Here is a 24,056-nt window from a genome sequence, read left to right on the forward strand (position 1 = left end):
CTCTGCAAGATATTCATTGCCTCCAGGATCCTTCCCAATTCCCAAAAGCATCTACTGTCCATGCAGCATCCCATCAAGCTGCATCCCTCATTTCTACCCCTTCCCTACTTCATGCTCACCCCTGGAACCTCCCAACCTGCCAACACTGATGAGCCCCTGTTGCAATGCTTTTCTTACTGGTCTTCATGCTGCCCCTTTTGGGAAAGCAAAAAGCCCCATAAGCCCCACTGAAATTTTCCTTCTCCCTGATTTGCTTCTAATCTGTTTTGCATTTTATTCTTTCTTTTTATTCTTTTTTTTTCCCATATTATGTTCTGTTTTTACATCCTTCTCGGTTTTCGCTTTCTCTCACAGGTTGCTGGCACTATTGACGTTCATCTGCACTTAATCTTCTTGGGGTTAAGTCTTACACACAAATATTTGCTTTCCCTGTTGGCACTTCCAACAGTCTAGGCAAAACTCTGAAATTTCCCTGTGGCAGTAGCAGTGGGAGGTCCCAGACAGCCAGGGAAGGGGCTTTACTCTCTCTTTCCTTGCATTGCACAGTGTTAGCAGTAGCTGATTCCTGTCCAGGACAGGGGAGGAACAACCTTCTCTGAGGCTCAGACATTAAGCTTGGTCTGTAATTTTGAGTCTCCTCTCCTGTGAGAGGGTTGAGGATAAAGGGAGAAAATAGAGACTGACAACATCCTCCAGAAGTAGAACTGGGAGCATCACATAATAAAGTAGGAAACAGGTTGAAAGCAATCAAAAAGTTGGCAATCAAATCAAAAAGGCAATAAAATTCTCAAGAGAAGGCTGGACAGCTTTATGGGAGATAAATTGACTGGATGTCACTGAATATATAGACAGAAATAAATATATGGAAGTTGCTTCACCACAGAGATTTCTTCAGCTTAAAACGCTGGAGAATGGAAGGGCAGCAGCTAGAATTCTCTTCCTGTGCTCTTCCATGGATACCTGATTAGTTATCTCTTGGCATACTGTGGGTCTTGGTATGGGAACAGGCAAGAATGCTGACAGTCTTTTACTTTACTTTACTTCCTCAGAAAACTTTTGGCAAAACTGCCATTTTGCACCAGTTCAGAACTTCTGAAAATAAAGCATCTAACAAAAGGACTCCTGTACTCCACTCTGCTGTTGGCCAAAGCCCTTCAGAATGTTGTATCAGTCTCTGCTCAGATTCTAAGATCAATAAAAGTAGACAAGCTCCTTAACTCAATTCAACTAATAGTTAAATACATCCAACCAAGAAGCCAATCCAAAGCCAGAATATTTATCATAAAATGCATAGAAAAACATGTTCAGAGTCACATCTACAGTGTATACTTGAAGTTCAAAGAGAAAAGGCCCAAAAATCAATGTTGAAGTAATTCAAACAGCCCCATGACACCTCCAATAATGGTGACTGCATTAGAAAGATTATTCCAGTTGTTCTACAAGCTTTAAAGGCTTTCTGTGTCAGAGACAATGTTTCCTTTTGGTAGAGTATTGATAACACATGTGCCCTCACTTTTTATTTCTTTTCCTAAAAAAAGAAAAAAAAAAGTTTTAAATTTCTTTGCACCATTTTCTAAATCAGTTCATGACTGACCACAGGCCTTAAAAAAAAAAAAAAGAGACAGAGATTTCAGAATTTCAAAACACAAGGAATTGCTTTAAAGCAATTTAGAAGATTGGATTTAAATCCACAAAACAAAACTCTACATCCCTCATGCTCTCAACAAATTTTATCCAAAAGGCTTTATGAGCTAGAAGATAAAGACTCCAAAATGCACCATAAGTTCCAGCCAAATTCAAGCCACCTGCTCCACACAGCAACAGACACAGGCACAGAAGGAGGACTCTGGGCATGCTGCTCTGGACTTTTCCTCATCCACTGAATCCAAGTTGGAACTGCTGTACCCAGAAAAAGAAGCCAGTGAGACAGAGCCATGGTCATGGTGAAGGTGTTGTGGCATAAATGGCTCAGGACCACATCAGTCCCTTTTAGACACAAATAAGTTCATATGAGGCCAAGGCCAGACCACAGAGTGAGCTCAAATATCCCCTGTTCTTGCAATTAATATATTGTCTTTGCCCCAAAGACCAGCAGAATCTGAAAACAGGTATTTGTAGGGCTAATGTTGCAGTGGGTGCACCATTAGGAGATCTTTCCACTTCCATGTTGTGCTGAGCAAGGATTTCCAAATCCCTGTGCTGCTCTAGAGAAGTCAGGAATACTGACTGCAGAGGAAAATGCAGGGAAGAAACAGGAAAAGGAAAAGGAAAAGGAAAAGGAAAAGGAAAAGGAAAAGGAAAAGGAAAAGGAAAAGGAAAAGGAAAAGGAAAAGGAAAAGGAAAAGGAAAAGGAAAAGGAAAAGGAAAAGGAAGCAAAGGAAAAGGAAACAAAGGAAAATGAGAAAAAGGAAAAGGGGAAAAAAGAAAAAGAAAAAGAAAAAGAAAAAGAAAAAGAAAAAGAAAAAGAAAAAGAAAAAGAAAAAGAAAAAGAAAAAGAAAAAGAAAAAGAAAAAGAAAAAGAAAAAGAAGAAGAAGAAGAAAAAATATTTTCTAGGACCTGGAAAAAAGGATACTGCACCTGATAAATACTGAGAGCAAACATGAACACTTTAAGAGCCACGTTCGCAGCTCATAGCTGTGGGGTTGAGGCCGCCCCAGGACACTGCCAATGTGTAAGTTAATATTTAAAGATACATGTGGGCTTAGGAGCACATTAAAGTACACAATGAGCCCTGGGCAAGCCTGAGATTTCTCCATTTCACAACATAGGAAATGCTGTAAATACCATGGCAAATGCAATTACAGAGTGTGATAAACACCACTTCGTTAGCAGAGACCACAGGAGGCTTCTCCTGTTTCAGAGTTTCTGACAATGAGCAGGACCCGAGGCTGATCCTGAATTCCAGACACAGAACAGGCAGGCAAATGCCTCAGGGATGCCTCCAGTCTGGGATTTTGTTTTTAGCCCTTCTCTGGCCTGATGCTTTGATGGAAGGGCTCTGCTCCTTCATATCCCCAACATCTGTGATGTGTTTCTTGAGCAGTGACTGTCTGTGAGGACAGGATGTGCTCCAGCAACTCCAGAGTGCCACTGATTTGGAAGCACCACAACATTTTCCATCAGTGGTTCAGCTGCTTTCAGACCTTATATTTCAGTTCAATATAGGAGGGTTTTGTCACTGGATGTGGTTTCAAGCCATTTTTTGTATGGCAGGCAAGATTTGAGCACAAACTATTATTTCCAGGACACATTTAATTGATGATTCTACACCTTTGGGAAAAGAATCAAGAATCACATTTGTTCCTCTGCCCTTTGAAACCAAGACTTAAGAAAACACAGGCTCAATTAGGATTTCAAGGGACAGATAGTGAAGTGCTCACTCAACTCAAACAGAACGTGCCTGAGCCTGAAATGTGTAAAAGGACAAACCCCAAATCATTGATGGTAACAACGCTTCAGTAGAGCCTTCTTAAAAGTGTTTGTTTCCAATCCTCAGAGGCTTTTCACAACACCAGGACTCATGTCCAGCATGGCACAGAGAACTTGGAGTGATTTTTAGGAAAATTCACCTCCAGGTTATCTTTTTGAATCTGGCTGATGGAGGTGGGCTTTGGATGCTGCCTGGTACCTCCTGGACAGAGTGAGGGACATAAACCCTCTCCAGAGAGAGCAGCACCAACACCCAGCTTGAAGAGGAACAGGACAGGACGGGGGGCTCTGAAAGCCTGCACAGCCCCTCCCAAAGCCATGCCATGAGCTGTGCAGGGGCTCTTCCTCCAGAGGCAGGCAGCCAGGGAATGTCTTCTTCTGACCCACTTTAGAAACTTTGTAAATAATGGAGATTTTACCACATTAGTGGGCCACACATTTCGGTGCGTTATTTCTTCATTTCCTATCCCCATGAGTTATTTTAATTTTCTCTCATTTCCAATGTTATTTTTTCTTTGTCTCTACTCACAGAAAAATCTCCAGCAGATGTACTTACAGACCAAGTAATGTTCTTCCCCACAGATAAGCCATGTACACACAGAGCCTCACTTAAGACAACTTTTATAGACCATGAATAAACTCTCTTCCAGCCAACCCACACCTCAGAATTCTGTTAAAGTATGAGCAGGCGTGTGGCAGAGGTGCCCTATGGTTACTGTGACCAAGCCCCCTCCTCATTATTGCTTATCTCCCACACCAAAGGATGTTGCTTTAAAGGTAGAAAACAGCTTCCTCACTCTGCAACCAAATGGAGAATTTTGAGTGGATGTGGCTGCTGTGTTTTTGCTTCAAAGGCTCTGAAATGGGATTTCTATCTTTCCCCATGTAAGGGAAATTAGGACTTAAAGCATCTGAATTTCTATTCCTATCCCTGAGCCATTATCAGTACAAGCTGTTCCTCCACTTTGACTTTCCCTCCTTTCTCTCCCCAGCCACCACCCAGTTAAGCGTTTAAATAATTTTCCACAATAAAAAAATCTAACAAACAACATCCAGAAGAACATATTTGTGTTTGTACCCTGTTTAAAGGCTCTGGAAATACAAAAAGACAGCCAAACAAACAACTGTGCTCTGAAATGAGTGTACAGCAAAGACAAATGAAGGCAATAAACTCACTGCATTTTGAGGAAATGAAGAGGATACAAGACACCATCCACCTGAAGAAGGAAGCCAGACCTCATAGCACCAACATGCTCTGTTTGAATAAACAGCTAAATAAAGGGCTGGATTTTGACAAATAAGGATTTTGACAAATAAGTTTACAGGTAAAAAAATAATTCAGAGAGTTGTTTCTAATCCCAGAGGTCATGGATCTGGGAGCAAAAAGAATTGTCTCCACTGGACTGGGATACAGAGCCCAACACACCTGCCTTGCTTTTACCTCTGCAGAATGGAAATAGCTCTCCTGCTGCCCCTGCAGAGTGAAGGAGATGGGTCAGTTTGAGGATAACAGTGTGTAAATACCAGCTTGCATTTTAGTCCCACATCTTGTCTCATTATAAAACACTGCACCAATTTCCCCCTTGCAGTTGCTACTGGTTCCTTACTGATCTAGGAAATGCAAAAATACTGCAGGACAAGTCCGTTAAGCGCTTTCAGATCTCAGGAAATATTTGTTTCCTTGCCTGCTCTTAAGTTTTTTGGGCAGCAATTCAGACCTGGCTTTTTAGTCATATTATTTTCCTTTTGTATTTTACAGTGTCATGGAAACTTGCCTCTCCCTCAGTGCATTTTTCCCTGCTGTCATTCCTTTTACTGATGACTCGACTAACAGTTGCAGCAGCCTTGCTCCAAAAAAAGTTGACAGACTGGGGCAGCAAGAGGAGGGAGTCACAGCATCAGCTGCTGGAGGCACCTGCAATGATTTGCACAGTAACCAGCTGCAGTTGGTCCACCAAAACCATCTGTTCCCAGTCCCCCTAAACCAGGCACTTTGGTTTGTCACTTCACATTAGCTGCTGCAAGGGGCTGAGCACTGCCAGGGCCAGCAGCCAAGCCAAGCCTGGCACCACATGGCTGCTCCTGGCTGAGCACAACAGGGCAAGGACACTTCTCCAGGGGAATTTGGAAAGGTTCTTGGCTGGTGGAGGCAGGATTTAAAAGGCTCTGTCTGCAGCTTCCATTAGGGACTCGAACTCCTGCTGCCTCAGAGCCAGCTTGACTTGTCAGTTGTGAAAATAAACATCAAAATGCATGGGCTGGGAGAAAATATGTCCCAGATTAAAAGATCTCATCTCCCTTCAAGCCACAGTGGCTGATCTGGTTACAGGCAGCATCACAGGTGTCCTGTCTGCCAGCTGCCAGCTGGATTTTGGTGGCCGTTGATTTTAATAAATGTTTTGCTCCATCTTTTTCTGTAGGTGGGTCAGGTGGAGAGAGAGAAAAATTCAAAGAAAATACTCTCCCTGGGTTCAAGATAAACAGCAACTAAATCAAGGTCTGCCCACAATGCCTTTAGGAGCATCATGTTCATCAAGGAGAGATCCTGGTCCAGGAGTGCTGATCTGCATGAATCATCCTTTCCACCTGCTGACCAACACAAAGCATCAATTTGCACACAAAAACCACCCAACTCATCTACAGACTCACAGATTTACAGAAGGGCTTGTTGGCTCCCATAACTGGATTGAGCAACACAAATTATGGGTACTTCCCTCATTAATTTTGGCAGATCTTGTTCCAGAAAACTCGCCTGAGACTCATTCTGAATGTATTCCCCAAGAGCTGGCTCAAAAGAAGCTCTAGGAAAATCCAAGCAGGTGAAGAGCCATGTGATGTTTGCTCTGATGTTTGCTTCCCCTGCTGCTCCCAGCCCAGCCAAAGCACTGGAACAGCCCCAGTGTGTGACTGGGAGCAGGATCCAGGATTCATCTGAGCACCTTGCAGTGGCTCCCAGGCAAAGTCAGCACCTCCACCCTCTGAGACTGAAATGTCATGGGACAAGTATGACCTGTAAGCATGACTGGATCCAAAAAACCCCCACAATCTGCTTCTTTGGACTGCACATTCTGTTTTGCCTTGGGTTAGTAAGATGATACATCCACCTTAGGAACACCAGCCTCAGCTCTTCTCCCTGGAGAACATGTCCCAGGTGTCTGGGGGGCACCTTGAGTGGAGGAAGCACCTCTGTTAAAGAAGGGGATTTGGCTGTGGACACAAACTCTTTCAAGCATCCTGCACTACTCAATTTCCCAGCCCAGATCAGCACCAACCCTTTCCCTGCACCTCTCCCTTCATCTTTCACAGTGGTGGGATGTCCCTTCTCACTTTCCCACCCTGGGGAGGCTGTGAGCAGGAGGGCAGGGAAGCAGAGGTATCACTCACACCCAGGGAAGGAGACAGTGCACTAAGTCAGCCTCCTCATGTGTTCTGGCTGCCACTTTTCCCAGGACAGTGTCATCTCCAGAGGGGGTGGATGAGAGGTTCACTGCTCAATACAATCCACTGCTCACTACAATGCTGCAATTCCCAGCCCATCTTCACATGTGGATGCTCAGGTGGGATTCAACCTTCCCACTGCCCCCTCTGAGGGAGGTGTCACCCCCCTCAGCCACTTCTGTGTTAGCACAGAGGGAACATGAGCAGCTCCATCAAAATCCCACGTCTCCTACCTACACAGTGCCTTGGCCCTGGTCTAAGAGGTTTCCTAAGGTCAAGACCTCCCAAAAAACTCTTCATCCAGCTAAGAAAGCACTGCTGGGCTTGAAAACCATGTCTGGGCTGGAAAGCCCAAGGCTATGGCATCCCTGCAGACAGCCTTGGATCTGAAACTGAGGAGGGACAACAGGGTCCCTTCAGCCCCACCTTTGTGTCTCTCAACATGCAGAGCTCAGCCTACAAATATCAACTGCCTCTGTGGCCACCAGCCAGGCAGAGAACCCCAAAGGTGTCCTGGGGCTGGGGCCAGATGCCTGCTCACCACCATGCTCAAGTACAGCAGCAGATAGTGCCACAAAATATGGAATGAATTAGAGCATTTGGCAGAACTTCATTAAAGTGTGACTCTGGATAATTAAAAGAGGCCTGGAGCCATGTGGGTCTCCCTTCCCTGCCAGTTCCTGGAAGGATTGCTGCTTCACCCTTTGAGGAGGCAGCAGCATACACACATACACACATAGCCCTGGTTGTCTTGGTATTTCCTTGCTTGGTGAGCTGGAAACTGGATATTTTTAAGGATATTGTGTACTTGGATGTGCCTGAGACACAGCAAGAGAGAGCTGTGCTCTGGAGCAATCTGCAATGCCTGATAGGCAGCAATGGCCCAGACACGTTCACCAGGAGCTGTGGGACTCTTTGGGGCTCCCCTGTTGGTACCAGGAGGGGTCTCACCTCAGCACCCATCCCCCCATGGCTGCCATGGGGGACAAGAGCTCAGATGGGTGGGGAGAAGCTCCATTTTCAATCCCAAATTCTGACTGTTCACTAATAATACCAAATCCAAGGCTCCCACGTTACATCAGGTCATCCCTCCTGCATTGTGTATGAAAACCAGCCAATCTATCCCAGCAGAAATAATGTGCCTCTAAGAAACAACTGAAAAGCAGAGATATTGCCCATTTTTCCCTTGAGAAGCACTGCTCAGAACCCCTTCTAGGTGTAATAATTACAATAAAGACCATGTGCAATTGAAACATCCTGTGGATAAGGCTATTGTGTATTGCTTTGTGATCTTTTACTCTGTATTTTATCAGCTTGTGTGCATGTGGAAAGATAGAAAACTGATAGGGATATGCCAGCCAGAGCCCTAAGAGTCCCCTACCACAGCCTGGGTGTGAAGATTTGGGAAAGAATCAATTCCATTTCTGTGCCAAAAGACTCCTGGGGATGTTACCCAAATGTATCAATTGTCTCGTGGTCTTCCCTTGCCCCAGACACTTGTCAGCAGTTCTCCATTTCATCTGATATTGCTTACATGTACTCAAATTAAAGACAGATCACAGGGAGGGGGCTCACCCTGGGTGGGTTTCTGGGAGGAAAACAAAAGCTCTGTAAATCACTATGAAAACAACCCAGAAGTGATGGCACTTTCTATCATGCTATTAGGCTCATGGAGAAACAGTTCCTCTAACCAATGGCAGGGCAAAAAACCACATGTAAAAGAAGATTTTCAAACCTCTAGATATTGGACCTCACTTCAATTCTATTTTGAGGTCTTTTTGTACTGGCCTTGCCACGTAGCACTGTTTTTAACTGAGGTTATTTTGTGTTTCCCTAGTGCCTTAAGACCAGAGAAAGGAGAATGTCTAATGCAGCTCATGCCACAAGCAAACACATGTTTTTCAGTACGTGGGAATTAAAGAGAATTGTCTCCATCAAGCCTGGATGCTACCTGCTCTTTTTCAGACTGCTTCTTCTCCTAAAACTGCTGGCTCTGGACTCCATGAACAGCATTTTCCAGTTTTGAAACTCATCTCCTAGCACTCAGAGCAGAGAGGGAACTCTGCAAGAGCAGAAGCTCTTAACTTTAATAAGAGAAAAAAATAATACTTTTTCATTTTAATTTGGTGAATAACACGGGCAACACAGTTATCAGCTCATTTTTCCTAGTGGCCAGGATTTGCAAGGCTCACAGGGCAGAGTCACTTCTGGCACCAGCAATGTCCACCTCAGCCACCACAGGAAGAGCTCTGGCCCATGGATCCAAGGCAGCCAGGCTCTCTCTGGACATGACACTATTTATGCACTTCCAAAATCAGGGTGGTCTGAAAAATTACAGGGATTTCCCCAACATTCCTTCTTTCTTCCCCCTCTCTGGGCGCATGTTGCCTGGGAGATGGATCAAAACAAGTCCCTGTAGCAAACATCACATGAACAAGCCCTTCTCTGGTAGGCAAGGAGCTCTAGAACAGGTGGCTATTGCTCTGTGGCTTGTGTCCTTGTAGTGCTGTGAAGTGTCACTGACTGAGACCCTCTGCCATTCACCTGGTTGAAAGCATCAGGGAAGAGACAGGCTGGACCAGGATGGGCTCAGGGATTCACCCAAACCAGTGGCTCCCAGTCCATGCACACAGCAGTTGCTAAAATACAAATAATTCTGAAACTATTTCCTCTACTTCCACAGAGGGAGATTGTAATTTAATTCAATTTTTGATTTGCACAGTAATGGCAAGGCCATTTATGCAGTTACATTGCTTTTTTTATCTAGTTCCCTTTTCAGCTGCTCCAAAGTCTTCCAGGTGTCCCAGTCAGGTCATTAGCCTGCTACAGCAGCCATGGTGCCACCAGAGAAGAAGATCCAAACCCAAAGATGCTAAACAGATCTTTGTAGACTGCCAGGCTAACTCACTAATTACCTTGCTTTTTATTTGGGACACTGGCTACTCCCACAAAAGCTTTATTATTGGAGATAATACCTCCAGATAAAGCTCTGGAGGTCTCTCAGAAGGCAAGTCCATTCATCTAAATCAATTGAGATAACTGTGTGGTTGTGGCTGCTCTGCTGCTTGAGTCAATGCAGGGGGAGGTGTTTAATAAAAGGTATGGTCTCCCCCTGCAATCTCTGATCTTAATTGAAGTTATTGGACTCCTTAATTTCATGGGCTTTATCTCAGGGCTGTCACTGTTGCTCACAATTGGGCTGACACCTTGACATCAGCCCCTTGTTGTGGGGTCATTTTGCAGCTCTCCTGCACACATAAAGGGGGATGACAAAAGAACACATTTCCTTACCAACCTGCTGACAAAACCCCTTCAAGACTCTCTGAATGATAACTACAAGTGCTGCTAGAGATTTCTACTGTCCTTGTGGACACCAGACCTCAAGTCACTTCTCCTGTAATCCCTCGTGTGCAGACAGAGCAACAATGTCCTCTTTGTGAGGTCACACAACCCTGCAGAAGGCCAGAAGGAGAAATTACAGCTCCAAGATTTGCACCAAAATGGTGAAACTCTGCAGGGGGGGTTAGATTTCAATGTAATGCATCATCCCTTGGCTTTAGAAACAATCTTGTGGAAACCACTGCAACAACAAGCTGGAGTAAAGCAAGAGATCTGCAAACATCACCAAGGGGCTGAGACAAAAAGTCAAGATGAAGCCACATTAGTACTTGCCTCTGCAAATGTGGAGGCCAAAATGCAAGTGCCTAAAGAAACAACAGCAGGAGCAATCACTGCACTCTGAAATGGCCAGAACAAGAGCCTGAGTGAATTTATGAGATTGTAGGGTTATTGGAAAACTATGGAAAGCAGTATTTGGCTCTAAGCCCAGACTGCAAGGGGCTTAAAAATGCAGCTGGAATTAGCTTACAGCAAAAGCAGCAGGCCCAGGATGAGGAAAGTATTACTCTCAGTGAGATGTGCCTTGGGTCTGACCTCTTTTCATCACACGCCACGGGCCTTTCCGAAAACTAAAAGCATTTTACCATGATGGGAAAGGCAGGTGGCACATCCCACTGCATAAAAAAGTTCCTGCACATCTCTTTGCTCTCTTTTGCATCATCAGACACATTTGCTGGAAGGAGGAGAAGGAGCTGTCAGTGTTTTCCTCATTTCACCCCTTGGGTGCTTGCATGCAAGGAGCACTGCAGACAGAAGAGGCCAAGCAGGAGGACAACATGTCAGTGGTCACTTTGGGGTCACCTGCTGCATGGCCAGCTCAAGCACACCCTGCAGAAGGGACCCCTTGCTTGGAGCAGGATTACATGAGGCAAAGACACTCATCCATCATGGGATTTTCTCACATTCTGGCTGAGCATCCCAGAGCTGCAAACACAAATTATCCATTGCATCTGCACGTGCTTCTAGCACCAAAGTCTCTCTTAAAGTGTTCACCCCAAAAATATATCAAGAGCTGGACTCCAAAAGACTTTCAGACTGTGGGATTTGTCTGTAAACAGAAAATTTCATCATTCCTTTGTTCCAAACCTCCTCTGGCCTGCTGCTTTGTAAGTTGTCCCTGCATGCAGCTGTTCCAACACCTGGAGGCAGGACCTTACCTATGAACTCCTGGGATGGGACTGTCATCCCAGCTGCCTTCTGCTTGGAATGTCTCAACATTTCCACCTCTCCTCTCTGACTGCACAAAACATCCATGATGTATTTTAAGCAACAATTTATGTGAGTACACTGCAGCTAGTGAGACCCCTGACTCCTCACTACAGTATGAGACAACCCTTCCCTCTCTGTCCAAGCCCTTCCCAACCTGACACCATCATAGAACCCCACTTAGGATGTAGCCAGGCTCCCAAACAGGTTCTTTTCCAAAACTCCAGGAGTAATGCTCTGAGTTCTGTTCACTGTCTGTGCCTGAAGCTGGCACACAGCACAGATTTCAGCTTAGGAGCCAGCATGGGGCAGCTCAGCCGAGCACGTTTGGAAACAGAAATTGTTCACACTGTGACAGGATGTGAGCAGACAGTGACAACTGGGAAAGCCACCACTACAGGTAAAAAGGCAGAGAGAGGAGGGAGATGTAAAGAGACCTGTACCTGGAAGAGCTGAGGAACAAATTCCTGATACTGCAGCAGCCAGAAATGTCCCCCCTTTCCCAGGCTGGGGCACGCAGGCGCCGGGAGCCGGCGCTCGGCTGGGCAAACACAGATGCAGGAGCTGAATGGGAGCACAGTCAGCCCCAGCTATTTTTAACTGGTGCAGAGGAAGCTTCTACTTTCCATTATGAGGGCTGGACAAAGTGTCCATCAGTTGTGCTGAATGTGCTCCCTGGATGGGTGGGGGTTGAAGCCCCCGGCCCCAGCAGTGGGAGCAGCAGCTCTAATCCCCCCCAGCCTGCTCACAGCTGCACGGGTCAAAGAGTGCAACAGCTGAAATGCACTTCTGATACATATCCTGAGGGCTGCCCCAGCTTACCCTGGGGGTTTCTGCCTGGTCATTTCCATTAAGGCTGACTGGTGAGATTCACTGCTGGCATAGACGAGCACCAGCCCATCAGGATCCCCCACATTTAGCTCAGCATGACGAAATAAACAGTGCAGAGGCATCACCAGCAGACACTGGCAGTTGGATCTGGTGGCCTCCCCATGCCACTTTGCTCCCCTGGACAAAAATCTGTGGATTTGGCAGCAGCAGCACTTTACTTGCCAAGCATGTTGCTTGTGGCACTGGGGAGCAGGGTTTGGTTGGGAGGGAGGAGGCAGGGTTGGGACCAGGGCTCTCCACCTCCCCCTTCTTGCCCAGACAGGGTTACACCTCTGCAATTTAATTGTAGGATAACTAATTTCCTCTTAAATATCAGTCTCTGCTGCTGTCCCATATATTTGAACAGCACCATTTCATAGTCTCCCCTCAAAAATATCAGCAGCAAGAAAACACTTGCTCATGGGGCATCCCAAGGAGAAGAGCTGTGTCACTGGCCAGATGGCCACACAGCAGCTCAAACTTTGTATGCTGGCATTTGGCCAGGTGGTGGAAGGAAAAGGCTCAGCCAGCTACTGAGTTCCCTCCATCCATCTCCCAAGCAAGCCACTCACACATCTGCTGTCATACATAAACATCATGCCTTGGGTAAATCCACAGAAGACACAAGCAATGACACCTGTCCTGTCCATCCTGACCCAGAAAGATGCTTAAAATGTTCTCAGATACCAGGGGAAGCCACCAGCCTCACAAAACAAAGTTTAGCACACATGTTCTGGATGATAACATGTTGCTCCTCTCTGCCAAATAAGCATTTGTTAAAATTCTGCATTTATTACACACACTACAATCCCATAAAGGGGCTCAGGAGCCACCAATAGTGGGCATCTTTGGATGTTCTTAAGGGAGGATTGCCTAGAGGGTGAACTGCTTTCTGTGGCCTTCCTTGAAAGGAGAAAGAGACATTTCATCTGTCTTGTTCAGAAGTAAGTGCTGGCATCCCTCGGAGGAACCCTGCCCTCATCACTCACTTGAAATGTGCCCTTAAGAGAATTTTTTCCCCAGCTGCTGCAAAGGCAGCTCAGGGTAATTAGTTCAGTAGATGTTTATGCTGTTCTGTGGAGTCAGGCAAGAATAATCCCTTACAGTCTGTCATGGTCCAGGCACTGCTCTCACTACATGAGATGAACACAGAAGTTCAAAAGCAAAGATCTGCTCCTGAGCATTTCAGCTGAATTTTAAAAAAGAGGTCTAGAGATAGCAAACCCAGAAATTATCTGGGTGGGGGAAGACAAGATCACAAGTAATACTATTTTTAACCTATTGCTCATGAACAAGTTGATACCAAACTTTGCTCAGGTCCATGGGAAGCTGAAGAGGTTAGCACAGAGGTCAGCTTTGAAAACAGTTTAATATTTCCTCACCAGTGTGTTACTTTGCTAGTGATACCCAAGGAACAGGAAAATCAGGGACCTGCTGCTCTGCATTCATGTACACATGTTCACAAAGGACATGGGAATGCCTGTGCCCACTTTGAAAACAAAGCACTGGAAAGCAAACAAATCCCTTACCCGGTTGTCCTCCTGAATCTCCCAGTCACTGGAGAAGCTCAGCGCGTGCTGTGCCTGCGAGCAGTTGGAAAACTGGAAAAGGCTGGCAAACATTCTCCTGTTCTCCTGGGTGTCGGGGAAAATCGCCTCCTGGAAGTTGACTCCGTGTGGCAGCAGGATGTAGTTCTCATCCATTCTGGAACACAGATTGCAGGGGCAGCCCGCTGTGAGAATGAACAGCATTCTCTCTCCCGCAGGAGTCACCTGTCATACCTCAGCCTGGCTCGACAAAAAGTCACACAGACTTTTAGCCTGCAAGTAGCTCTCAGCTCTCCTGGCACCAAAATGCCAATTCCCACCACAAGGACTGCATCAGGCAGCAGCAGTAAGGACCAAACTGCCCTTTCCACCCTGCAGACACCATGAAGGAGGCAAATCTGTATTTTGGGCCACAGTTTCTATTGAATTTGCATCACTTGAGCCCAGAGTTTAAGTACTCCTTCAAGCAGTCAATAAATAACTCGTGTCAATAAAACGTGTTTAAAGATGTTGCTGCAGACTAAGCCCTAGACAGCATCAAAATGAGTTTTGTCATGCACCCAGCCTAAGAATATACCAAGTATTTCAAAACAAGCCACTGAGTAGTATTTCGCAAATGCTCTCAAATTGAAAGGTCGCAGAGATGGCTCTGTTCCCACATTGTGGTTTATTTTCTTATTCTTTCGATGAGCCCAAACTCAGGCTCCGGCTGGGACTCGATGGAAAGCTATCGGGTGAGTATTTGGGGATGGGTTTTAAACTCCCACGACAAACTTCGGCAAACGCGCTGGCCTCTCTCCAGCTCCGTGACCGTCCCGCCGTAAAAACAAAAGCAGCAGCACCCACGAGCTACTCGACAGCAGCTCCCTGTGCATGTACTGGAATACTACGGGAGTTTGGTGCTCCGGGCTTTCCTTTCCCCGTGGAACTGCCCAAAGGAGCGGGCGGTGCGCGGAGAGCGGGACGGAGCGAACCCTGCGGGCAGGGACGGGCGCGCATCCCCCGCAGCCGGGACGCGACATCCCAAGCCCTGCCCGGCCCCCCCAGCCCCGCACTCACCGCAGGAAGAAGAAATAAGCGTAGCCCTGCATGACGGTGTGCGAGTGGCAGGAGAAGTAGCCGAGGCCGGTGAGGTTGAGGCGGGAGCCGGCGGGCACCTCCAGCATGCTGCCCCACGCCTGGTCGCACAGCAGCTCGATCTCGGCCGAGTAGAAGAGATCCCCCGCTCCGTGCTGGGCGCCGCCGGGGGGGCCCCTCTGCCAGGGCAGGTAGTTGTAGGCGCCGTAGGGGTCGGGGTGCAGCGCCAGCACCCGCGCGTACACGATGATCGCGGCCAGCTCGGCCCGGCAGCCCTCGCTGAGCGGCCGCCACTCGGCCGGGAGCTGGCAGCCACCCCCGGCACCCGCCCGGGCCCCCAGCACCAGCACCAGCCCCAGCACCGGCACCGGCAGCGACACCGGCAGCGGCAGCGGCATCGCGGGCGGCTCCGGGCCGGGCTCCGCGGGGCTGCGGCGGGGCACGGGCGGCCCGGAGGCTGCGGGCACCGGGGCTGGGCAGGAGCGCACGGAGGCGGCGAGCAGCGGGTGAGGAGGGGTGCAGGGTGCCAGGGACAGAGCACGGAGGGCTGAGAGCCGGGGCAGGAGGTGTGCGGGCACAGAGATGCGAAGGGGAGGGATGGGGAAAGGCAGAGATGCGAAGGGGGCAGAGAGGCAAAGGGGAAGGCTGTAAGCGGGAGAGGTGCAAAGGGGGAGGTGAAAAGGGAGGGATGCAAAGGGGAGGGATGCGAAGGCAGAGTTGCAAAGAGGAGGAATGTGAAGGGAAGAGGTGGACAGGACGGAGGCTGCAAAGAGGGGAGATGTAGAAGAGCAGAGATGGGAAAGGCAGGCGCACTCCGGGGTGAGCACTTGGTGGCACCCAGGGCTTTGGAAGGTGAAGGTGTGCCTCGTAGGGTTTTGGAAGTGCAAGGGTCCCAGTGGAGCAGGGGGCTGTGCACAGCTCCCCTAGGAAAGAAAATCCTGGGAAACTTTAGATGTGTTTGTGTAGAAACTTATAACTCTAGTCATCCACTTCTCCCACTTCAAATGAGGCTGGAGAAAAACTTGCAAGTGGAGGAGAGCAGCCTGCAATCATTTTCCAAAATACATCTGGTGAGCAAAGTAAAAGTAAAAAGCCAGGTCTCAATGTATTTTGACTTCCCACTGCTTCATCCTAGAGCAGTCTGATGCAGCTTTTTGGCAGATAGCTCAAAGACTGACCCTCTCCCCACATACAAACTGCTGTGAGCTTCTCCCAAGGATCCCTGGGGACCTTGCACCACTCACTCACAGCCTCTTTCTATTTCAGTATTCTCCTTTTCCCACATCTGATCTCACTTGCAATAATAGTCAGGAATGGGCATGGGACACTTAAAATCTTCTGGAAGTTTTGGTTTTTTTTTTTTTTTTTTTTTTTTTTTTTTTTTTTTTTTTTTTTTGTATTAATATCATGGAGACACAGTCACAGCTAAATCTCTCCCTGGCTGTAAAGGTTACTCCAAGTCTGGCAGCATGTCCTGGCTGGTTCCTTTAACCTCACCCTCCATTTGTCTCCATCTGCCTCTCCAGTCCTCTGCAAGGACTTGGAGCTCCTGGAAGCAGAAGGTGCCTCTTTGTTCCATGTTCATGCTGCTCCTGGTATAGGAGGGTCCTTGTGCAGGACTGGGGTTCAAAATAATGTGCAAAATCAGTTAAATAATGCTGAGTCAACTTCATGACAGTGAGAAAAATCGTTTCAGTGACAAGAGTCTTCCTCTGGAATAGTTTCATCGGTCTCATCTGTGTGCTGAAAAGTTTAACAAAGTAGTATTCATATTTCATGATGGCAAGATGCTACAATATATTTCACCATAGCTTTATGCATGAACAGCAAAGTTGGTTCTTGCTAAAAGATAAACAGCTTTTGATTTTTTTCCCCTAAAAAAAATTTCAGAATGACAGGAGTTTTCTATTTTTTCTCGTGTTTCTTGAAGATCAACAAATTGCTTCCAACTTTCAGGGAAAAAAGTTTTAAAGACAATTTTGCATTTTTTTAAAAGAAAGTACCTTCAAGAAACCCCAAAAGAGCAACCAGCTCAGTATTTCTTGATGTTAACCATTAGGAAAAACTGATTTTTTCTTTGGAACCTGAAGGGACAAAACTGTGGTAGATTTCAGAGCCCCTTTCAGTAGGTTTTAGATAAATAAATAAAAAATAAAGAGTAAAACAAAGAATTGAGGCTGATGTTGACTTCAGATAAAGCTGAGGCAGTTTTGGAGGCATTTTGTGCAATCTGGTGTAAATGGAGGCTTTGATATGAATCTCAGGTTTCTATGAGAAATGGTTTCTTGAGATACTGACAAAGAATAAAGAGAGAAGTGCTGCAGGTGGTGGGAGAGACGTTCAGTCCATCCAGGGTGGTGTCTCCATGTCTGTCCATGTCTTTCCAAGTGGTTTGACTGGTGTCAGAGCCTGGCAGCTTCACTCACACAAATCTTGTGTTCAGTGTGGGCAGCAACATGCTGCTTTATAGTGTTTTATTACTTGAGTGCCACTTGTCTGGAGGCCGAGCCCCAACAAGCTGAAGAGATGTTTGCAACACCAGATTGGTTGGTTTTGTCCTGGGAACCAAATTCTCAGCTTGTGTGAAATGCAGTTGCTGTTTCTTCTGTGCACGCATACAAGACTGATATATTCTGGGTAAAAAAGCCTCATATTTAACCTTCATCTCTGCAGTAAATAATGGTCATCTGTCCTCAAACTGCTTTGGACATGGCTGATCTAAGCTGTGATCTGTTCTGCTGTTCCTCACATTTCCTTTAGCCACCACAAAACATAACATAATTTAGCTGGGAGGGAGGACAGGGTGAGAAAGGACAGGCAGCTCGAAAGCAAAACATGGAAGTCTCTCCTTAATGCTGCTATTAATAGCCTAAAGTGCTTATATTTGATCAGGGGTGCTGGAATCAGTGAGCCAGCTCAGAAAACACAACTGCAGTTGCTGGCATACTCTGGTGCTGGCTGATGCTCTCCAAATTGCTGTTTGGTGCTGATTACCAGAGTGTGGACACAAATAATTCATGCTCTGTGGAATTTCTCTGTCATTCTGCAGAGTGGTCGTGTCAGCATTTTGAGGATACAGCAGGCATCCATGGAGTTGATTTTAGAGCTGAATGAGCTGAAGGGGGTCTTAGCCATAACCCTGGAGCAGACACAGAAGATGTGCAAACTACACATAAAAATATTTCTCGTTTGGAAGTGCCTGATTTCCTTGGTCTCTTCCATTTATGTTTGCTGGTGCTGTGCCCACTGTCACTGTAAGGACTTGGGGTGGCTCCTTTTCTCCCTTGCCCTCTGTGACATGTCCCCAGCTGAGACCTCTCCCTGTCAGGAGTCTCTCTGGAGATTTATCAGTGTGTAACCTTTCTTTCCCATACCAATAAGCTGATCCCTTTGCTGTTTCAATTAATTAGCAACTCAGATGGGTATTTTGGTAAAGAGTTCAAACCACCTATATGCAGTAATAATTGTGATTTTGTTCTTAAATTTCTCTCCATAGAAGCTCCATCAATTTTCTTCTCCCTTCCTTCATTTCTGAGGTAGTGAAAAGTAACAGGAGCATCTGAATCCGTTCCAGGAGTCCTTTCTCTTCCAGCTCTAGATAACGAGAAATTAGTGACATGAAGTAAGGATTTAAAGCCCTCCCTGGAGGCTGCATCCTTCAGATCTGTGTTTGCTGTTTCTCTGCAGGGATCCACTGGCTGATCTGAGACGTTCCTCAGTGCAGTGTGAATACTTTTGTGCTGTGAACTCAGCGTGGGTCTGACAAGTGCTGCAGCCAAAACCAGCTAATCAGAGGAGCACCAATAGAGCCAATTACTGCTCAGGCTGCACTTTCAGCCACTCATGCATGTGCCACAGTTATTCATTCACTTCCTCTGCTTAGATAGTCTGTAGACTTTGAGACAGGCTCATGATTTTCCCAGGCAGGAGCTCTCCCCTTTTTTTCCCACATTTTTACAGATATTTAAATAAAAGATTTCTCCCCCTGGGCTATGTAATTTTCTCTGCTGTTTCTGTGGCAATGCAGGTGATTGAAACCTTTTAATAAAACATTGCTCTGCTCTGTCTCTCTTTTCCCCTAAAGTATTGACTGAGTTGAGCATTAGTCCAGGTATCCAACAGGAGAGCAGAGTGCTCGGTCTGGCTGCCTTTCTGATGGGTGTAGGTGATCTGAGACCTCAGCCCAGCTGTCTTTTATTTATATATCTGCAGTGATTCCTTTGTAGTCCAGGGTACAAAATATCAAACCCAGATTTTTTTCCCCCATGCACAGATCTGTAAACTGGGTGACCTACAAAGATGAGTATTTGGCCGTGCTAGAGTCCCCACAGGAAGAGATGTTTTTGTTAGCTTCTTCTATCTATGCTTCTCTAATTTGGGTCATTCTTCTCATAGTTTGACATTTGATCCATTGTATTTAACTATTTTTGTACCAATACTGGGCTGGCTGATTCCTATTTAAAAAAAATAAATCACATTTCCTGGCCATAGTTGTTAATGTTTTTTCTTTTGAAGAGTAATCACAACCATGAAGAAACTGGACCTGTCTTTTGGGATCAGCTGGGAATATTTGTCTCAAAGAGTTTGGAAATATTTATTTTATGCACAGCAGTAAAAAGATTTTCTGTAATATCAATTAGAATTAGAATTAAAAAGTGAGTAGAAGGATCAGGTAGTTAGTATGGATGGAGATCTTTGGCTAAACCTTCACTGTATCTTTCTGCCCTTTCTTGTCCTCTTTGGCCTTTACCCTTACCCCGTTTCATCTTCACAGAATCATAGAATGGGTTGGGTTGGAAGGGACCTTAAAGATTCCCAAGTTCCATGGGCAGGGACACCTTACATTAGATCAGGCTGCTGAAAGTCCCACCCAACCTGATGCTGAACACTCCCAGGGATGGGGCATCCACAGTTTCTCTGGACAACCTGTGCCAGTGCCTCATCACCTGTCAGTGAAGAATTTCTTCCTAATATCTAATATAAACCCACTCAGTTTGAAACCAATCCCCCTTCTCCATTCTGCCCTCACTGTGGTCACTGAGTCCTGCTCTCCTTTCCCTCTGCCCTGATCTCTGACAATTCAATTCAAATTGAATTCAAATTCAAATTCTCTCACTAATTCAAATGCAGTTTCCTTTGGATCTGGGCCTCTGTCCTGTTAGCTGTGTTCTCCTACTGAAACTCCCATCTCAGCCTGGCTCCCTGACACCTGGGGACAACTGGTCCTCATCTCAAACCCCTTGTGTCTGAAGGGAACTGTTTTTCTCTTATCCATCACTTGCACTTACAACCTGGATGACATCCTCACTTTAGTCTTGAGAACAGAGACCTCTCTATTCTCAAGGTTGTGTCAACACTTTCCCTGCAGCCCTGTATCCCAGATGTTCTCCCTTTCCTGCTGTTCACACAACAAAGATGTTTTTTTGTCTCAAGCCTGGAGTCCTGAGGCATCTTTTCCTGGGCAGACCCAGCTTGGCCCACCACTACCTATCCAGTCCTTTTCAGCTCACCATGACTGGGCATGTTTATCTCCCATCTTTTCCCTGGCTTCCCTTGGCTACCTACCTCCTCCACCCCTGCTTACAGAAGAGCTCTGAGGCAGGGACTCCCTCAGCTCTGCATTTCTGCAGCAGAAATGGTTCCTGAGCTGTGACTGCAGGTCTGGGAATGAGAGTAGCAACAACATGCAGGCTGATTGCAGCCCAAGCCAGCAGAGGCCAGAAGTTGCTGTGCTCATAGGTCTGTTCATAAATCAGTGTGAAATGTGCTGTCTGAACGTTGCTCCCAGTGGACACACATCTGCATAACACACACCACTGACACAACCAGCGATGGGAAAGAGATCCAAACACAGCATTCCCACAGCTGGGGAGAAGGGAATACAGACATCTAATTCCCCTGTCCCTGGGGTGAACCCTGGCTCAGGTAAATGCACTTTTTAAGCATCAGAGGTTTTAAAGGCAGAGGGACTGTTAGGAAATCTAACCTGTCCACACTGATGATGTCACCCAGGGACTCCTGTGTCATGATCATTACTGAATTTAGAAGAAGAAGTGGAATTCTCACAATTCTCACTTTAAAATCTCAGGTGGTGAAGAAGATAGGTCATCCCTTGGTCAGTAATTCCAATGCTAAAATCTTGTGCTTTTTCTCCTGGATCTGCCTGGCTTCAGATTCCATCCATAGGTTCATGTCATGCTGGTGTCTGTTATGTGAAAAAAACCCTCTTAGATTTTCTCACCCAGCTTTGACATTTATAATATAAGTACTCCCTTAAATAAATTGAATACACTTTGCTTGGTGGCAGGATAACTGGACGTTATTGTAGCTCGATTGCCCCAGATTTTTAAAGTTCTTTTCTTCAGCAGACACCAGAGATGAACTCAGGATGATAAAGCCTGGTCTCCAAAGAGCCAGGGAGAGAGCAGCACCACCACACCTCTTTGGATTTCTGTTCTTTTATCCAAGAACCACATTCATTCTGCTAGCCAGCATTACACAAGTATGGAACAATTTTCATTGGTCACTCCTGAAGACAAATTGTGTTGGCAAAGTACAGCTTGCCCTTCAATCCAAGCTCCACTTATCAAGTGAAGACAATTCTGGCCTGGTTTGGGGCCAGGGCAATAATCCCTCCAGCACCCAGTCACTCACGCTGGGTGAGTTCTCTTCAGCTGTAGGATCCCAGCAGAGTGATGAAGACAGTGATGCTTACATATCTAAGTCCTAATGTAACAGTGATATTGTAAGACTTTGGCTTTTTGTCTGGAAATAAAAAGATAGAGATGTGAAATGTTTTGTCTTTGCTTAAGTTTTCTGGATTTATATCTTGTCCCTCATATGTTTCCTGAGAGCTGAACTTTGTTCAGTGTTTGAATCACAGCTGGAGGTAACATGTTTGACAGAGTCTTCTTCTAAAGTGAATTTAGTGTGCTGAGTGGTAACAGATTGCTGAGTCTGACTTCTGTCTGTGCCCCCAGCAGAGGAGAAGCAGGACACATCAGAGCTGTGGGAGGGAAGGGGTTGCCTTTCAAAAGGGCCAAGATGCTCCCCAACAAAGCCCACTCTGCCTTTGTGAGTGCAGAGAAGGTGTGCAGGCAGATCCAGATCATCAGAGACAGCGAGTGTCCCTGTGCAGCCTTTCTTCCTCCATCACTCAGAAAGCAGCCCCTGCCCTCAGAGGCTCTGGGGCAGAGCTCAAATGGAAATGAGAACCATTGCTCTCCTGCTATTGCTGCCTGAGCAGCAATGGGCACTTGTGCACAGGAGGCTGCCCAGCCCCAGCCTGGGATGATCCCACACAGACAAACATTTCTTCTTGCATTTCTTCTTCCACTTCTGTCTTGGCTGGACAGAGCAAAGAGGGAAAAAGGGCTTCTTATAATGAGAGACCTTGGCACCATGTATGGTTAATGCAATTGCACTCTCTGCTCAGTTTTCACAAGTGGGTTCTTACTCTGATGAGTTAATTCCCTTTGACGTCCCTTCTGTCCCTCCCCTGCTTTCATTGAGTCTAAAATAACCCAACTGTCCATCTTGCTTATGGAATTACTGAACTTTCAAGAGAACACAAAGTGCTCTCCCACAAGGATTTGGGATTAAACCTCTCTTGTTTATGTTAAACATAACATCTTAATTCTTCCACTGCTGGAGGGCAAATGAGTCCCCACAACCCCAAAGAAACCTGCTTTCAAGCCTATAGCAAAGGTCAGTGTGATTTGTTTCTCATTACAGATGTTCTTTCCAGTGAAGTTGTCTCATGGCATACGACAGTTCTATTACAAAACACTTCTATATAATTTAAAGCATTTTTATTTTAAATACTTTCCTTTATAAAGCAATGGATGCTTGATTTTCAGCACAATTCTCTTCTCTCAAACTGCACTAATCAATGCAGTAATCAATGCACTAATCAATTATTTTTCATGGGATGGGGTAAGAAAAACAGTTCCTTCCCATCCTATGCCTCATTCAACACCCAAGCAGCTCTGGATTTGGAGTGGGGAATCCCACTGAAGATGGCATTTCCTTGAACAGGGTCTGACTTCAATCTCCTGGCTCTGGGGCTGTGTGTGCCTTGTGTACAGATGTGCATGCACATCTGGAGGGGGAGACTTGTGGAAAAGAGGGGCAAGGCAGCACAGATTACTGAGGCATACATTATTGTAGTTTATCACACGGTTAGAATTGCCCCTGCACCACAGGAAGCCCCACAGATGAAGGGGTAGGAAATAATGAGGGATGAGGCAGAGCCCAGGAGAAAGCTAAAGACAGTGGGAAAAAGGCAGAGGAAGTGGGAGAAAGAGACTAGGATAGGGAGAAAAGGGCAGCAAGGGAAGTAGCTTGTCAAGGAAAATTTAAAGCAAAGAAGGAGCAAGTGAAGGAATTAAGTTAATTAAATTAACAGTATATGGTAAAACTGGAGAAAATAAGAACAAGAAAGGAAGGGAAAAAAGAACAATGAGAACATTAAGCCTTTTTTTTTACACAGCTACCAACTGGAGGAGTCCAGTACAAACCCCATCAGAGAACCTGTACATCCCCACAGGAGCTGTCAGACCTTCTGTAACACCAGCTTTCACTCTTACACTGGCCAGCCTGCATGGCCTCTTGTCCTGCAGAAAGCTGGGCTTAGCCTGGGTGCCATGCCCTGCCTCCTGCCCTCTCTCAGCTGCTGCCCGTGCTCCTGACCCTCCTGGAGCCAGAGAGCTGCTGTGCCTGCCCCATCACAGCCCCACCATCACCCCCACACCACCTTTTTTCTCACCTACCTCAATTTCTGGGTCATTTTAAATGAAGTACCAAGAGGAGAGAGGTGAGTTTTTGTGTCTGGGGTGGCCTTATAAACTGTGTCCCTGACAGAGCAGGGTCACAACCTTCCCAACAACTTCCAGCAACAATCCCATGAGATGTGCTCACTCCCTACAAACCACTTATTCCTCCACCACCAGGCAGCAAGTTTCTCTCTTTAACTGCTGCTGAGAGGGCATCAAAACACCCAGAAGAAACCACACAAAATGGGTCAAGGCCCTGCTCTATTACCATATGGGCTTTGTATTTTTCTGCCTTAGGTAGTTCTTGTTCATCTC

At 46.3% G+C, this 24,056-nt stretch overlaps 1 protein-coding gene across 1 annotated transcript in view; it reads right to left on the bottom strand.

Moving 5' to 3' along the window:
* The window catches only part of CCDC3 (coiled-coil domain containing 3), a 36,550-nt gene extending 21,185 nt beyond the window's left edge, over positions 1-15,365 (bottom strand). Inside the window, exons 1-2 of the mRNA XM_058022258.1 lie at positions 14,950-15,365; positions 13,873-14,047 (exon numbers count right to left, since the gene is read on the bottom strand). Of these exons, the coding sequence (XP_057878241.1) occupies positions 13,873-14,047; positions 14,950-15,365 (591 nt within the window). The remainder of the gene's footprint in view (positions 1-13,872; positions 14,048-14,949) is intronic.
* Positions 15,366-24,056: the final 8,691 nt, after the last annotated feature.

Source organism: Melospiza georgiana, chromosome 4, assembly GCF_028018845.1.
Source record: "Melospiza georgiana isolate bMelGeo1 chromosome 4, bMelGeo1.pri, whole genome shotgun sequence".
In the NCBI taxonomy this organism is placed as follows: domain Eukaryota; kingdom Metazoa; phylum Chordata; class Aves; order Passeriformes; family Passerellidae; genus Melospiza; species Melospiza georgiana.